The sequence below is a fragment of the Oncorhynchus keta genome, chromosome 26 (assembly GCF_023373465.1).
Source record: "Oncorhynchus keta strain PuntledgeMale-10-30-2019 chromosome 26, Oket_V2, whole genome shotgun sequence".
Taxonomy (NCBI): Eukaryota; Metazoa; Chordata; class Actinopteri; order Salmoniformes; family Salmonidae; genus Oncorhynchus; species Oncorhynchus keta.
In genome coordinates this window covers 18,024,307-18,041,621 of record NC_068446.1, presented here as the reverse complement: position 1 = coordinate 18,041,621, position 17,315 = coordinate 18,024,307, and the positions used below count along the sequence as shown (strand labels likewise).

At 42.6% G+C, this 17,315-nt stretch overlaps 1 protein-coding gene across 2 annotated transcripts; it reads right to left on the bottom strand.

Annotated features, from left to right (window-relative positions):
* Window positions 1–6,802: 6,802 nt before the first annotated feature.
* On the bottom strand, window positions 6,803–15,401 carry LOC118359016 (plasminogen activator inhibitor 1 RNA-binding protein-like). Of its 2 annotated transcripts, none has more exons than XM_035737147.2 (9): window positions 15,036–15,401; window positions 13,363–13,558; window positions 11,952–12,098; window positions 10,588–10,659; window positions 10,197–10,271; window positions 9,850–10,021; window positions 9,694–9,753; window positions 9,354–9,599; window positions 6,803–8,319 (listed from the first exon to the last, which is right to left on the bottom strand). In XM_035737147.2, the coding sequence occupies exons 1-9, from the start codon at window positions 15,289–15,291 to the stop codon at window positions 8,260–8,262; spliced, it is 1,284 nt and encodes a 427-aa protein (XP_035593040.1). In that variant the 5' UTR covers window positions 15,292–15,401; the 3' UTR covers window positions 6,803–8,259. The 2 variants fall into 2 exon arrangements, with proteins under 2 accessions (XP_035593040.1, XP_035593042.1); XM_035737149.2 differs by having other exon boundaries at window positions 10,588–10,656; window positions 15,036–15,400.
* Between the last annotated feature and the right edge of the window lie 1,914 nt (window positions 15,402–17,315).

Here is a 17,315-nt window from a genome sequence, read left to right as displayed (position 1 = left end):
CGGTCAGAGTCCGAGCAGTTGCCATACCAGGCGGTGATGCAACCAGTCAGGATGCTCTCGATGGTGGAGCTGTAGAATCTTTTGAGGTTCTGAGGACCCATGCCAGATCTTTTCAGTCTCCTGAGGGGGAATAGGCTTTGTCGTGCCCTCTTCACAACTGTCTTGGTGTGTTTGGACCATGACAGTTTGTTGGTTATGTGGACCGGCCCTGTCAATGAGAATGGGGGGCGTGCTCAGACATCCTTTTCCTGTAGTCCACGATAATCTCCTTTGTCTTGATCACGTTGAGGGAGAGGTTTTTTCCTGGCACCACACGGCCAAGTCTCTGACCTCCTCCCTATAGGCTGTCTCATCATTGTCGGTGATCAGGCCTACCACTGTTGCATCGTTGGGCAAACGTAATGATGGTGTTGGAGTCGTGCTTGGCCATGCAGTCATGGGTGAATGCACCAATTTGTAAGTCGCTCTGGATAAGAGCGTCTGCTAAATGACTTAAATGTAAATGTAATGGGCGAACAAGGAGTAGAGGAGGGGACTGAGCACGCACCCCTGAGGGGCCCCCGTGTTGAGGATTAGCGTGGCAGATGTATCGTTACCTACCCTTACCACCTGGGGGTGGTCCGTCAGGAAGGCCATGATCCAGTTGCAGAGGGAGGTGTTTAGTCCCTAGCTTAGTGATGAGCTTTAAGGGCACTGTTGAACGCTGAGCTGTAGTCAATGAATAGCATTCTCACGTAGGTGTTCCTTTTGTCCAGGTGGGAAAGGGAAGTGTGGAGTGCAATAGAGATTGCATCATCTGTGGATCTGTTTGGAAGGTATGCAAATACCTATTGTTTCTGGGATGATGGTGTTGATGTGAACCATGACCAACCTTTCAAAGCACTTCATGGCTACAGATGTGTGTGCTACGGGTCGGTAGTCATTTAGGCAGGTTACCTTGGTGTTCTTGGGTACAGGGACTATGGACGTCTGCTTGAAACATGTTGATATTACAGACTCTGTCAGGGACAGATTGAAAATGTCAGTGAAGACACTTGCCAGTTAGTCAGCGCATGCTCAGAGTACACGTCCTGGTAATCCGTCTGGCCCTGCGGACTTGTGAATGTTGACCTGTTTAAAGGTCTTACTCACATCGGCTATGGAGAGGGTGATCACACAGTCGTCTGGAACAGCTGGTGCTCTCATCCATGCTTCAGTGTTGTTCGCCTCGAAGCACACATAGAAGGTATTTAGCTCGTCTGGTAGGCTCCTGTCACAGGGAAGCTCGCGGCTGTGCTTCCCTTTGTAGTCTGTAATAGTTTGCAAGCCCTGCAACATCTGACGAGCATTGGAGCCAGTGTAGTACGATTTAATCTTAGTCCTGTATTGACGCTTTGCCTGTTTGATGGTTCATCGGAGGGCATAGCGGGATTTCTTATAAGCGTCCGGGTTAGAGTTCCGCTCCTTGAAAGCAGCAGCTCTACCCTTTAGCTCAGTGTGGATGTTGCCTGTTATCCATGGCTTCTGGTTTGGGTATGTACATATGGTCACTGTGGGGACAACGTCATAAATGCACTTATTGATGAAGCCAGTGACTGATGTGGTGTACTCCTCAATGCCATCGGAAGAATCCCGGAACATATTCCAGTCTGTGCTAGCATCCGGCCCTCCCCACCACTCAGTTCAATTCAAGGGGCTTTATTGTCATGGGAAACATATATTTACTTTGCCAAAGCAATGAAATGGATAAAAAAGTGAAATAAACAATAAAACGTGAACAGTAAATATTACACTCACACTCACTCAGCAACAATCTGTCTCACTGCCTGACAGTCAGGAGCATGTCATAGTGAAATATATTTTCGAGAGAAATGCCTTCTCTCTGGTGCAACTTTGGCTCCCGAGTGGCGCAGGGGTCTAAGGCACTGTATCTCAGTGCTAGAGGCATCACTACAGACGCCCTAGTTCGAATCCAAGCTGTTTCACAACTGGTTGTGATTGGGAGACTCATAGGGCTGTGCACAATTGGCCCAGCGTTGGCCAAAGGTGTAGGCCATCATTGTAAAATAAGAAATTGTTCTTAACTGCTCGAAGTCTTTCTAGAAAACACTGTTTTTTTTATTAGTGAATTTCCATTTATGAATGACATGTTGCCATTAGCACAATTAGATTTGAGGTAAAATGTTTTTTCTTTATCTTTATTAAGGTTAAGGAAACCGAGCAGCACATTCTCCCATAAAAAAAGTCATCAAGAATATTAACAATTATAAAACTGTGAATATCTTTCCATAATTCTTTTACATGTAGACAATGCCAAAATAAATTTGAAACGGTTTCTGGATGCTCAACACAAAAAGTACAATCAATGTTACTGTATTTTTTTTAGTTTCTTCAGGTAATGATTTGCAGGGTAATACTTATGGATCATTCTGAAAGAGACCTCTGACTTTGTTAAGCAAGTATTTGTGTGGTAATAACCAGACTTTTTCCCAACAGATATTAGTGACCAATGTATTCCAGTAACTTGTGACATAAGGAATGGATACAATATCCCTTTGAAATAAAGCACGTAATAGAGTTGTTGTTCTGAGGGCGCAAGGAGAAACTGATGTCCTTACACAGCTCTCTGGTCTTGGCCATTGTGGAGAGGTTGGAGTCTGTTCGATTGAGTGTGTGGACAGGTGTCTTTTATACAGGTAACGAGTTCAAACAGGTGCAGTTAATACAGGTAATGAGTGGCAAACAGGAGGGCTTCTTAAAGAAAAACGAACAGGTCTGTGAAAGCCAGAATTCTTGCTGGTTGGTAGGTGATCAAATACTTATGTCATGCAATAAAATGCAAATTAATTACTTAAAAATCATACAATGTGATTTTCTGGATTTTTGTTTTAGATTCCGTCTCTCACAGTTGAAGTGTACCTATGATAACAATTACAGACCTCTACATGCTTTGTAAGTAGAAAAACCTGCAAAATCGGCAGTGTATCAAATACTTGTTCTCCCCACTGTATATCTATTCCTCATGAAGCCAGATTGGGTCTCTTCTATAATTGAGTCCAATACTGCCTTCATTCTTTTTGCAAATATAGAGGCAAATATTTTGCAGTCATTATTGAGCAGACTGATTGGACGCCAATTATCGAGTAGAAGCAAGTCTTTCTTGGGCTTGGGTATTAATGTAACCTTGAGTCAAACTGGGAGGGAGAGCATTATTTACAATGCTTTCAGAAAAGACCTCGTAACAAATGGGGCCAACTGTTGAGAAAAAGTTTTGTAAAACTCTGCAGATATGCCATCAGTCCCAGGAGACTTATTCTTTTTAAGGTGTTCAATCAAATTAATGTATCTTCAAGTATAATACTGTTCCCTCTCAGCCTCCCCAATTGATTTCCCCCCGCTAAGAGATTCAAAGAAAAGAGTTGAGGGAACCATATAAATTCCTGTACAAGTTGCAACTAAAGTTAGAGATTAATTTAGGATAATCTGTGATGAGATCATTAATATTTAATTGTTGAATTGTATTATTTTTAGAGTTATTTTTTTAACCAGAAAAAATAACATGAATTTTGTTCACCCTCCTCTAGCCACTTCTTCCTAGATCTGACAAAGGCTCCCTCTTCTTTCAGTTTATACATATCATCCAACTTGCTTTTGTAGCTCAAACAGAACAGATTTGTCCTCCTCTGAGAGACTTTCAAGAGAGACTTTAGAACAAGAGATCTTTGTAATTACACTTTCTTCTTCAGCTCTCCTTGTCTTGGCAAGAATACTCCCATATCTTCTTAAATGTTATCCAACCTCATATTTAAAAAGCTCCCAGTTATTACTGTATGAATTGTCATTTATAGCTTTGTTCCAAACGTGTGTATTTAAATTGTTTATCTCCATCTTGACCAACTCATTTTTAAATATAGAGCTATTAAGCTTCCAGTAGGATGCTCTGCCAAGGCCATTATCAGAGATCAAAAGTTTAATGTCAATATAAATAGCTCTATGATCAGTAAGGGGAGTGGCAAGTATGTTAACAGAAATACCCTGTTTATCAAAACATTTAGACACCAGCCAAAAATCTATGCGTGATTGTCTGGGGCCTTATTACTCCATGTGAAAGACTTGTCATTAGGAAACTTTACTCTCCACTGCAATTTTTTCAATTTTATTTCACCTTTATTTAACCAGGTAGGCAAGTTGAGAACAAGTTCTCATTTACAATTGCGACCTGGCCAAGATAAAGCAAAGCAGTTCGACACACACAACGACACAAAGTTACACATGGAGTAAAACAAACATACAGTCAATAATACAGTAGAAAAATAAGTCTATATACAATGTGGGAAAATGAGGTGAGGTAAGGGAGGTAAAGGCTAAAAAAAGGCCATGGTGGCGAAGTAAATACAATATAGCAAGTAAAACACGGGAATGGTAGATTTGCAGTGGAAGAATGTGCAAAGTAGAGATAGAAATAATGGGGTGCAAAGGAGCAAAATAAATAAATAAATACAGTAGGGGAAGAGGTAGTTGCTTGGGCTAAATTATAGATGGGATATGTACAGGTGCAGTAATCTGTGAGCTGCTCTGACAGCTGGTGCTTAAAGCTAGTGAGGGAGATAAGTGTTTCCAGTTTGAGAGATTTTTGTAGTTTGTTCCAGTCATTGGCAGCAGAGAACTGGAAGGAGAGGCAGCTAAAGGAAGAATTGGTTTTGGGGGTGACCAGAGAGATATACCTGCTGGAGCGCGTGCTACAGGTGGGTGGTGCTATGGTGACCAGCGAGCTGAGATAAGGGGGGACTTTACCTAGCAGGGTCTTGTAGATGACCTGGAGCCAGTGGGTTTGGCAACGAGTATGAAGCGAGGGCCCGGCCAATGAGAGCGTACAGGTCGCAGTGGTGGGTAGTATATGGGGCTTTGGTGACAAAACGGATGGAATTGTGATAGACTGCAACAAATTTATTGAGTAGGGTATTAGAGGCTATTTTGTAAATGACATCGCCGAAGTCGAGGATCGGTAGGATGGTAGGTAGGTTTTACGAGGGTATGTTTGGCAGCATGAGTCAAGGATGCTTTGTTGCGAAATAGGAAGCCAATTCTAGATTTAACTTTGGATTGGAGATGTTTGATATGGGTCTGGAAGGAGAGTTTACAGTCTAACCAGACACCTAGGTATTTGTAGTTGTCCACATATTTTAAGTCAGAACCATCCAGAGTAGTGATGCTGGACGGGTGGGCAAGTGCTGGAAGCAATTGGTTGAAGAGCATGCATTTAGTTTTACTTGCATTTAAGAGCAGTTGGAGGCCACGGAAGGAGAGTTGTATGGCATTGAAGCTCGTCTGGAGGTTAGTTAACACAGTGTCCAAAGAAGGGACAGAAGTATACAGAATGGTGTCGTCTGCGTAGAGGTGGATCAGAGACTCACCAGCAGCAAGAGCGACATCATTGATGTATACAAGAATTGAACCCTGTGGCACCCCCATAGACTACCAGAGGTCCGGACAAGAGGTCCGGAGAAATAGTTGATGAACCAGGCGAGGCAATCATTTGAGAAACCAAGGCTATCGAGTCTGCCGATAATGTGGTGATTGACAGAGTCAAAAGCCTTGGCCAGGTCAATGAATGAATACGACACATAATTCTCCAGACCTTCAAGGGAGGCGTGACAGTGATGTGATTTTGGAGGTATGGCAACGCGAGACTACTACTAAGTCAACATATGGAATTGTTTTAATATGGTCCTACCAAGGATAATTTGATTTTTAGGATCCCTGTAGGTATAAAAAAAAAAATAGATGAAATATTGAATTTGGCCAAACTGCTATTAGCCCATTTAATACGATTCATACATGGGAAAACCAGTCAAAACATTTTATCAAAAGGAAGAATGTTTTTAAGTGTCTGTCCTATATCCGTGATGTTGTTAAAAGAAAAAGGGTTTTTTTTTTACTGTGAAATTACCTTTGATGTGGAAATGCCCTATTCACTGCCATACATTTTCAGCCGGGGGGGGGGTTGTACCCCCTTTCCATAGATCAGTCATATTAACTTGTATGCCAAAACGTTCACACACTAGACGTTTTCGTGAGTAGACCGCTTTTCAAGGTCTGACAAACACCTCAGATGTGGAAGGCCGAAATCGTCGTATTGCGATGCAGCCCTGGCAAAAAAACATATCTGTAGCTTTTATCAGAAGACTGATGGGGATTTTTCTATTATGCCAGAAGAGCATTTAAATAAAAATGTTCTCAAGCTCAGCTCAAGTGAACCCTTGATGTGAGGCCTAAGGAAATTAATGACCTCTTCAGCCTAATATTAAGTCTTCCAGTGCTTCTATGCAGTGTCATCCATGTTCAAATGGTAGATGAGCCCTTATCTAGAAGTAATACTCCAAATGTCCACTGAAGGGCACTATTCTTTTATAAGGTTTTACTCAGATGCATCACATTTTGGGAATATCGTCTTGTGAAGGTCAGTGTGGATGCAGGTTTTTGTTCCAGTTTGTAGTCGACAACAGAATTTAAAAGCTAAATTACATGGTTGGGGAGCTAAACAGTCTGTCCTCAGAATTCATGCAATCGGCCCTTAAAAGTAACATTTCTTGAATTCTACTCTACTCCGGACCCAGTGCACCATTAAACAGCATTGGATATCAATATCCAGACTATGCAAAAAAAATAATTAATAAAGAAAGTCCTGACTCTTATTTTACCTTTGCCACACAATTGCACCTTTATCTGTGAATTTATTTAAAAAAACACAGCTTTTCGTGTGTATGTGATTCTCTATTTATGTACGTGGCGGAATTGAAGTCATCACAATCACAATGCAAAAATGAATCGACCATCTTTATTTACCGACAGAGGTCTATAATGGCAGGGTTAGGATTCACACATCTGTAGAACACTAGGCTGACCCACACACAATTGTATTTCTTTCAGAGCAATTATGCAGTAGGGAGCCAGAGGGGAAATCAAAATGGAGGATCTTCAACCACCACAGGAAATACTGCAGGAGCAGGTTCACATTGTTATCAGTATACTGGGCCCCGTTCAGCAGGGTGCGATGTAGAGCGTTGCAGATAAATGCCATGAGTAGATGACATGACTCCTCACTGTCTGTTCTATACAATGCATTTCGATCTGAACGTTGCACAATGTGGTGCACTGCTGAATGCAGCCCTGGAATGGTGTGTAAACAGTGTGAGAAGGTCTGAGGGCTTCCAAAGGATCTTAGCTGCATCACAAGTCTCAGTGGCTTCCTGTTTTTTTCCTTACCTCAGAGCTGAACCGATGTGGCAAATCTGTTTGCACATCAGTGCAGATGGAGGAAACAAGGAGAGGAAGCCACTGTCATTGAGACGCAGCTCAAGAGGGGTTAAATGAAACCGTACAGGGGGAACGGTTCACCTATAGAGCAACGAGCTAAATATGCCAGAGGGATACATTTTAAACCATTGAAGTATTCCTTCCCCCTGCTATCGAGTCCTTTGGAAACTCTTTTCTATACAAAATACATTTTAATAAACAACTGATTTAGGCTCCACTTTAAAAGTGTTAAGTGTATCTACACTTAAATAGTTAAAATGGAGATCAACAATCCAAGGCATGTCCCTATCCGCACCATCAGAAATAGTATCTCACCTCAAGATCTCTTACCATAAATTTATTTTTCTTTTCCAGGCCTATATCATAGAGGTCTAGGCCTTAGTTTAAAAAAAATAACACACAAAACTGCAAACTAAAGCAAAGTCCTTGAAATGTCACTGAGCGATGATACAGTAACCTCTTCAGAAACACCCAGTATGGTAAGAGCTAGTTGGCTTGGGTTCCATCCCTGCACAGCCTGGTTTGGAGTGATCATATAGCAAAGCAAGCTATGGGACACCACAAGCTCAAATGACAACTTTCTCATACCTTATATTTGGAAATGCGTATTTTCAAGCAGCAATACAAAAAAAGTATTAATGAAGAACGCATAATCTCTGAAAAAAATACTGTATGAAAACATCCCTGCTACCTTGTTTCTAAGTACAAAACCTCTACCAATAATTTGCTCCGGAAGTAGCAAGAAGTCCTTTTCTGTTTTATTTCTATTTTTTCTTCTCCCATCTGTTTTTTTCCTTATTTTCTTTTTAATAAAACGGGTAAAATTCAGTCCTCAGATGCAAGTGTCATGGGCCATGACAGTCTTCTCCATCATATAATTTTTGCTGAAGGATCCAGAAACATGCAAGCCTCGTAGAGGGGCCTAGGGTTCTGCCTGGGGCTCTATGGGGCAGCCGCTCCATCTTAGGCCAGGGCCGGGAAGGCCTCGGGGTCATCCACATTGGGCACGATCACCCCGCTCGGCTGGGAGGAGGGTTAGGAAAACAAGAAGGAACGAGATTGAGCAGACATATACAGTGAAATTATGACCATATATGTTGTACTTAAACAATCCAAATTCTCTCAACTTTAAATCGTATAAAATTCTTGCCATAACAGATCATTCGTTTTAATACTAAACAAAAAGATGAACGCAACGTGAATTAAAGATTTTACTGAGTTACAATTCATAAGGAAATCAGTCAATTTAAATAAATAATGCACTAAAATCGATAGACTTCCCATAACTGGAAATACAGATAACATATCTGTAAACAAGATGCATAAGAAAAATGTGTATTCAAATTGACAATTGATCAAATGCAATTGTGTTTGTTGTCCATAGCTTATGCCTGCCCATATACCATAACCCCACTGTTCACATCAGTAAATCGCTCGTCCACAAGAAACCATACACAGTCTGCGGTTGTGCGGCCGGTTGGACATACTGCCAAATTCTCTAAAACAACATTGCAGGTGGCTTATAGTAGATAAATTAACATTAAATTCTCTGGCAACAGTTCTGGTAGACATTCCTGCAGTCAGTATGCCAATTGCACACACCCTCAAAACACGAGACATCTGTGGCATTGTGTTGTGTGACAAAACTGCACATTTAAGAGTGGCCTTTTATGGTTCCCAGCACAAGGTGCACCTGTGTAATGATAATGCTGTTTAATCGGCTTCTTGAATGCCACATCTGTCAGGTGGATGGATTATCTTGGCAAAGGAGAAATGCTCACTAACACAGATAAACAAATTTGTGCACAACATTTGTGAAGTGTGTTCTCTTCTGGGATGAATTCTCATTAACTCTACCAGGCAGATGGCGTGTACTTTTATTTTCTATGTATCTGTGACCAACAGATGAATATCTGTATTCCCAATTATGTGAAATACATAGATTAGGGCCTAATGAATTTATTTCAACTGACTAATTTCCTTATATGAACTGTAACCCAGTAATATATTTGAAATCGTTGCATGTTACGTTCATTGTAGCATTAGTCCTTGTATACCTTGTCAGTCCGGCCTCCGCGGGCCGGCCTGGTGGGTGCTCCGCCATCACGCTCACGGGGCTCTCTGGGCTCACGCTCGCGGAACTCTCCCCGGAACTCTCCTCTGCCCTCCCCACGCCCACGGCCCCCCCTGCCACCACGGGGTCCACCACGACCACGGCTGGGGCGGCCCAGGTCCCCAAAGTTTATCTCCAACTGGGCTGTGATGTCATTGGCCGGCTTCCGGAAGTGGTGATCATCCTCTGTCTGAAAGACAAGGGGGAAGGAGAGCATTTGTTTCCTGCACACAAGTCAATCACATTCAGTTGTACATGTTTGTGGGTGCGAGGAGAGACCTCACCTTAGGGGCGACTCCCTCAGCCTCCACTGCAGCTTCAATCAGAGTATCATCTTTCTTCTCCTTTATTGGAGAGAGCGGGAAGAAAATTTAGTTAGGAGGTTATGGAAAACAAAACGAAGGGCCAAGTCAGTTTTGTGGTTTAGACAGTCCACTCACGTCCTTGGACTTGTGCAGCACGTATCCTTTCTTCCACTGGCTGTCAGCTCCCTCGTTGGCCTTGCGGATGTTGAACTCCACCTTGGTTTTCTCTTTGTCCTGCTGGGCCTTCCATTCATCCAGAGTCATCTCCTTGGGTTCCACTTCCTTAGGTTCACCAACCTCATTCTCCCTACAACAGACAGATTAGAAAACAGAACTGTCAGAACACGCAACTGGGTAGAGAAAAGAATATGGAGGAAAAGCCATCCAGCCCACACTGTTAAAATCCCCGTGAAGGAGAGAACAAGTGCACACTTTGGGGAGAAGAGGGAGATGTGGTAGAAGGCTCAGCCCTATCAACTCACTTATTCTCCGAGTCAGCGGGCAGATGCTCCTCTCCCTCAGGGGTCTCCTCCGTCACGTTTGATTGGTCAAGCTCGCTGTGGAAAGAGAAAAAAACTAATTTAGCTTCACCCGAGTGTGTCCACATCAGCTTAGCTCCACCTGTACATTAACGCCGAATGAACAGCCCTGTGTGACTGCACGGCATTCCCATCCACATCACTCATTCTCATACATTCAATATGCTGAAAGTTGATGCTACCAGGACAATATAGAGACTGGGTGTCTTGACTCAACATGTTGACTTTAGTTTACACACAACCACACAAGTTATATCAAAACTCTTCCTTGAGGTTTGTAGACATACTGTCTTTTAGAGAGGGTGTGTTGTGCTAGGTCGGCAGTGCAACTCACCCCATCTCATCCTTGACGGTGCCCCAGTTGTGAGGTCCACTTCCTCCACGCTTCTCCTCACCTTTCTGGCTGCTGAAACAACGTCTGGGCTTTAGCTCACACCTTCATTTCAATAGTCTCTCCAGCAAAAAAAATCTGTTTATTTCAATGAGACAAACCTGGATGGGAAAACGTTAAATAAGTAGTTCTTATACTTCTAGGGCCAGTTCCCCAGATACAGATTAAGTGTAGTCCTGGACTACAAAGCAAGCTCAATGGAGAATCTCCACTGAAGTGTATTTTTAGTCCAGGATTAGTGTTAATCTGAGTTCGCGAAACTGTGGCTCGTTCGCAACCAACAGGCGGAACCGCTACTAGCGGGAGGTTACATGCACCTGCGGGCTAAACTAAGCTTGATTGCAATAACATAAAAAACAAACACAAGGATAAAACAGCAGATCAGTTGATCACTCGTTGTTACCATGTCAAGCGATTATGATACCACACAGCTGGTCTAGATTCTCTACTCCCCGCCCCCAATGAAACTGACCTATCAGGAGCATTGGAAACCAAGGCTGATGAATGTATAAAATAAAATACATTGAGGCCTATATTTCATTCAAACACTAAACCTTAAAATGGCAAATTAATATATGCCATTCAAGTCTTTATAGACTACATTTTCATTTGATAAAGAAAGATAGCTCAATCCAGATTTACTTGATCTTGTTACACATATCAAATCTTGGGACAGTCCAGGGATACACCCCGGATCTTGGTAAGAAATGGCCATATGAGAAAATGTTATTTTAAAAACAGTTGTATTTAATAGATTACATAAATTGGAAATTAATAAAATAAGAGTAGGCTACACCATCAACATTAGTTTTCCATTCATACAGCGTGTCGGGTAAATTGGCAGAGTAGATTTGCCATGGTAAACAAGGAAATACTATATTTCAGTTGTACAGAATGATTGTAAAACAGAAAAAAATCACCCGTAGTTTAGTTAACTAGCAAGATTATACATTTTCCAATGATAATACCCTCCAGAGGGCGAAATAGTGTTGGAAAATGTTGGTTGCAGTCACGACTAAAATAACCATGATATCTGCGTTTATGTGGAGGTAAATCGGTGGCGGATGATGATTGCCATTGAGATCAGCGGTGTCTTTAGCTCATATTGATGGTTTAAGAGATCAGCTGGTGATAATCTAGTGGCCACCTGTGGCAGCAATATACCCCGTGTTTCCCAGCACTGGACTAAAAACCTAAGAACCGAGATTCTCCATTCGAGCAGGAAATAGGCCTAATAATGAGATACGTCTTATCCATCCTTGAGTTAAGCTAGCTACACAATTCACAACATGACACAGAAGACTTACGATCGATCATTGCCACTGTGTCTGTCAAATTCACGCTTTCCTCGGGCATCGAAGCCGTCGCTCCTGCCCATGCCTCGGCCCCTGCTGCCCAATCCCCGGCCCCTGCCGCCACCACCACGTCCTCTCATCGGCCTTTCCCCAATGGGCCTGGGAAGACAGACAAGGAACCAAACCAATCAGCAGCCTGCCCCAAAGGTGGGAACAGTTGATGTGTATTCATTGAGGTTAAAACATTCAGAAAGTTGCAGATAGAAATGTAATGAATAGAGCCGACAAGTTCTGACCGATCTGTACTGTTACATCCCAACGCCTAGTGGTTAGAGCGTTGGACTAGTAACCGGAAGGTTGCGAGTTCAAACCCCCGAGCTGACAAGGTACAAATCTGTCGTTCTGCCCCTGAACAGGCAGTTAACCCACTGTTCCCAGGCCGTCATTGAAAATAAGAATATGTTCCTAACTGACTTGCCTGGTTAAATAAAGGTAAAATTAAATATATGAACTACACTGAAACAGTATTATGGCAAACATACCTTCTCTCTCCTTAGGCAGGACTCTACGCAGACTTTTTTTTAAAGAGGGAGCATAAGTTGAAAAATATAGACAGACAAAGAAATTCCAGGGCACAATAAAAACATGAGGGAATAAAGCTTGAATCTTTCATTTTCTAGACACACTGCCTAAAATAAAATTCCAGGGCACAAAGCAAAATATTTAGGCACATATGTGTGAGTAAAATGGTCGCACTGTAGAGCCCTGCCTTAGGCACTGTTTGAATACTTTAAAAACACTTGTGCTTCTTTGGCATTGTCATTGTTGGATTACGAGCCCCCCAAAAATCCCCTGGCTATTCATGATAGACCAGCAACTCTTTCCACAAAGGAAGGAGGGACACATTTTAAACGCATTCAAACAGGGTTTATATATATGTTACACCACCCTTTTCCTACACACCCAACTGTGCTGTAACAGGTTAAGCTAAGTGACAAGGCAAGGCTGAGGAATTATCAGTGAAGGTGGCGTGACTTTCTCTGCTGCTGAAAAGTAGTGAAGTGGACCCCATAAGTAAGATATGGTTAGGTTACCTCAGACAGCCTGAGGGGAAATAGTCCTGTCAAATGGAGAAGGGGGTTGTTTTTGTTAACACAATAAATGCCTGGTTAGTGTCCATTTTAAAAGGAAATAACTGTACAGTCCTACATTAGAGTGCCGGTGTGGGTATCATAGTCTTAAATGAGGACTAATACATGTTTATTTGTAAAAATCAGATGGGTTACTGTTCGGGTGGAACAAAGGCCTGCACACAGACACACACACAGATCTGAGTCGTGTTATTTTTGGGGTTTAGTACTCGTTTAACAAATAAAATTATCCTGTTTGGTGCAAATATATCCCTGCTCTACCCAGTACTCACTTCTCCACAGAGAATTCTCCTCCCTCGCCAGGCTTCTCCTCTCCGCCGGGGGGCCTCTCGAAACGGCGTGGTGGCCGTCTGTCAGTCCGGGGGGGTCTGTCTGTAGGGGGGCGGCCCTCGCCCTGGAACTCACGGGGCGGTCCACCAGCTGGGCCCTGACCCTCAGGCCTGCGACCCATCCTCCTGGGACCAGGTCCTGGAGCAGGACAGAGCATAGGAATTATTAATCCCCTTACGAGAAAATGTGGGGTTATGGTTCTTTGAAAAACAAAAGGAGTACAAGGGTAATTTTCTCAAGAGCTTTGCTAGTGAAAATAACTAAAACAGGGGTGTGAATTGGTGACTACTGTCATTAAAGCGAGAGCTTTTCTCAAGACCAGTCTCCAAAAAAGTGAGCAGGACTGATGTTCTGAACTAGAATGTAAGGGCTTATTCATTTAACATGCAGAGGAATACAATTAAAATGTCAACTTCTTTATAAACCTATGAACTAACATTGAACTTTGTATTATGCACCATGCCAGTACTAGCAGATGGAAACATCCCCTAAGTATGGTCTGACAAGTCCCTCCCACTGTTGACCAAAATAGACTCCCACCCCTACATCCCAGCAGCTGAATGCACGTTGAAGCACCTGTCTCCTCTTCTCTCGGGTTTACGTGTTCGACTTTGTTACTGACTGGTGTAAGTAGGATGGAACGTCCGAACACACTACAGGGGACTCCTATTTTACTTTCAGATTGTGTAGACACGTCCAAAGTTAGCCAGTAACGTACGAGTGCTCACTAATACGAGAACGTACAAGTTGTTTGTCCAATTGATATAGTCGTATCCTGTGTGTTCACTGAGTAGCATGCTCGCGAAGCTGTGTTATCTGACAAAAACACCAAACGCCCATATTCTCATTCACAACTGCGATACGCCACGCAAGATGACGCAATTCCCTGCCTAGTCAAGAACGTGTTGGTGCTGTTGTACACCCCAAGCCACGAGGTTGGTCACGACGCGGGTTAATAATGCGGGTAGCGAAAGACTAGCTATCTACGTTAATTCGTCAGATAAACGACCCTCAAATGTAACCAGGAGGAGGCATTTTGGTAGGCCGTCATTGTAAATAAGAATGTATTAACTGACTTGCCTAGTTAAACCCATTTTTTTTTAGTACGATCGCTTCGCTCGTGGAAGTTGGCATACACCAATGTGTAAATACACGGTTCGCTAGCTAACGTTAGGTGAACAATTTCAGTTGCACGAAACTGACAATTCGCCAATCGTGCATTTAGCAAGTACGTAGCGACCTATCCAACACTGATCAACCGGCATTTAGCAAACAAACTGTCTTTGGTAAGCTAACGTTAGCTCGCTAATTAACTAGTTAATTATCCTGGCTAAACAAGGCCCCAAAGAGGCGTTTTATTGGCAGCAAAACAAGTTCGCCAGCAGGTTCGTTATCAGGGGACACAGACTACCACACACTGTTGTGACACATTTTTTGCAACGAATGCGATAAGCTTATCAACTTTAGCTGCCATCTGAACTGACGCACTAAAGGAATCATGTCGACCTCATGGAGGGTTTGAAACCATTGCTAGCTAACATTAACTGCTGAACTATCCAGCGATAACTGCGATTTTGCAGACCAATCCGACATTTACTGCAGGAAACAGTCTTACCATCTTTCTTCAGAGGCACGGGTGCCAGAGGCTCATCTTTCTTATCAGCAGGGACCATCTTTCTATCTTTCTGGGACTCCTTTTTCTGGAGTTTGGCGGCTTGGGCTGCGGTCTTGGCGGCACCAGGGACAGGAGCCTCCTTCTTCTTGTTCTCCGCCTCCTTCAACAGCTCGAACGGGTCCGACTCGTCGTCAAATAGTTGGTCGAATCGGTTGGCTATGGCGCAGCCGAAACCTTCTTGCATATGTCCGGGCATGATGGCGCCCCTTCAGCAGGATTTTCCTCCGATTCTACGAGGCTGGGTGCGAACACTTCGCTAAATGATGCCACAAGATGGCTGGGAAAAGGACCTCCTTCTCTTCCGGCGTGATAGACATCCGGGGCCTCAACTTTGGCGCCAGGTGGGGCGTGTAGTTCTTTGATGAGGGAGAGTTTCGCGAAAACATAAGGGGCGGATCACTCAATAAAATACAGTACCCACAACGATGGACGGGGTTAATGCTTTTGCATTTCTCCATTTGACAAGCATGAATGTTATATCTATGATCTGTTGTAGTTTGCTATTTGCGTTCAATTATATATGTTGTTTGTGTGGGAGAGCTTTCCCAGCCTTTCTATAATCATCTAAACCAACTGTATACTATACACACACCCACTAGCCATACTCACCTTCAAACCCTTTGCTACATTATTTCTCAAAAGAAAGCCTCCATAGTTCTTTGCCATATATTAATTTAACCTTTATTTAACTTGGCAAGTCAGTTAAGAACACATTCTTATTTACAATGATGGCCAAACCCAGTCGACGCTGGGCCAATTGTGCACCACCCTATGGGACTCCCAATGGACAGGACCTGATGTGATATTGCCTGGATTCAAACCAGGGACTGTAGTGATGCCTCTTGCACTAAGATGCAGTGCCTTAGACCGCTGCGTCACTCGGGAGCCCATAGCAATTTGGCCTGCATAACCAAGTCTGTCTTTCAAATCTAAAACACTGTTCTGGTAGTCAACTGAGACATCTGTGCATACTTCAGAGCAGTCAATAGTTTTTGACCTTTTTTAGTTATCAGTCAATGTTGTAGCTTTGCTGTGTATAGGACCTAGGGGCTATTGATGATTTCATTTTCGTTATTCTGGTTAATAGTCTAGGCTACTGAACAGATAAAATGGCAAATTCGAACAAGATTGAGAGCCTCGATTGTTGGGGAGAATAACCTTTATTCAACCAGCTCTTACAGTCTCTGCAGAAATATCCCCCATGTGAATATGATGATTCATGATTTTGAGCCCGCAAAAGCCAGTTGCTAATCATCTCCACCATGCTGCGGATGAGACAGTGTGACAGTGATTGAGCTGTCAGGACATCACATCTAACGATGCAGAGGGGATTCTCCTACGAGGCAGGATCAAAGCAATTTACAACTTTTCTAATTAATCTCAGGCAGGATATCTATCTAATTGCTGCATTTCTGGAGAACTCCACAGCATTATATCTTCTTGCTTCCTATAGCCTATTGTTGTTGAGAGAGAGAAGTGTATGGGGGATGGAAAGTGTATGCACATCAATGACCTAAATCTTAATCCTACACCACAACTTTCGCAAAAGCATATAGCGGCTCAGGATTCACATGAACAAGGACATCTGCATTTATGAAGGTTTTCGTCATGGGTTCGTTTTGCGTGTTTCTCTGCGGCATGGTTTGCAGTGGTGGGGAAAGTATAAAAAGTAAAGATACCTTAATAGAAAATGACTCAAGTAAAATTGAAAGTCACCAAGTAAAATACTACTTGAGTAAAAGTCTAAAAGTATTTGGTTTTAAATATACTTAAGTATCAAAAGTAAAAGTAAAAATATGAATCGTTTTTAATTCCTTATATTATGCAAACCAGACAGAACAATTTCTTGTTATTTTTTAAATGTATGGATAGCTCACTACAACACTGACAATAATTTACACAAAGCATTTGTGTTTAGTGAGGCTGCCAGATCAGAGGCAGTAGGGATGACCAATGATGTTCTCTTGACTAGTGCATGAATTGGACCATTTTCCTGTCAACATGTAGTACTTTTGGGTGTCAGGGAAAATGTATGGAGTAAAAAGTGCATTATTTTCTTTAGGAATGTAGTGAGTAAAAGTTGTCAAAAATATAAATAGTAAAGTACAGATAACCCCCAAAGCTACCTAAGTAGTACCTTAAACTATTTTTACTTAAGTACTTTACACACCTGATGGTTTGGGCATTCTGCAACTTGAAACTTAGCGAGGGAGCTATGCT

Excerpts from the sequence above, each read along its gene's own strand:
- LOC118359016 (XM_035737147.2), bottom strand. The coding sequence starts at position 15,291 with ATGCCCGGACATATGCAAGAAGGTTTCGGCTGCGCCATAGCCAACCGA. Across the intron at positions 12,099-13,362 it reads GGAGAATTCTCTGTGGAGAA|GCCCATTGGGGAAAGGCCGA; the intron begins GTGAGTACTGGG and ends CTGTCTTCCCAG. Across the intron at positions 10,660-11,951 it reads CACAGTGGCAATGATCGATC|CAGCCAGAAAGGTGAGGAGA; the intron begins GTAAGTCTTCTG and ends ACGTTGTTTCAG.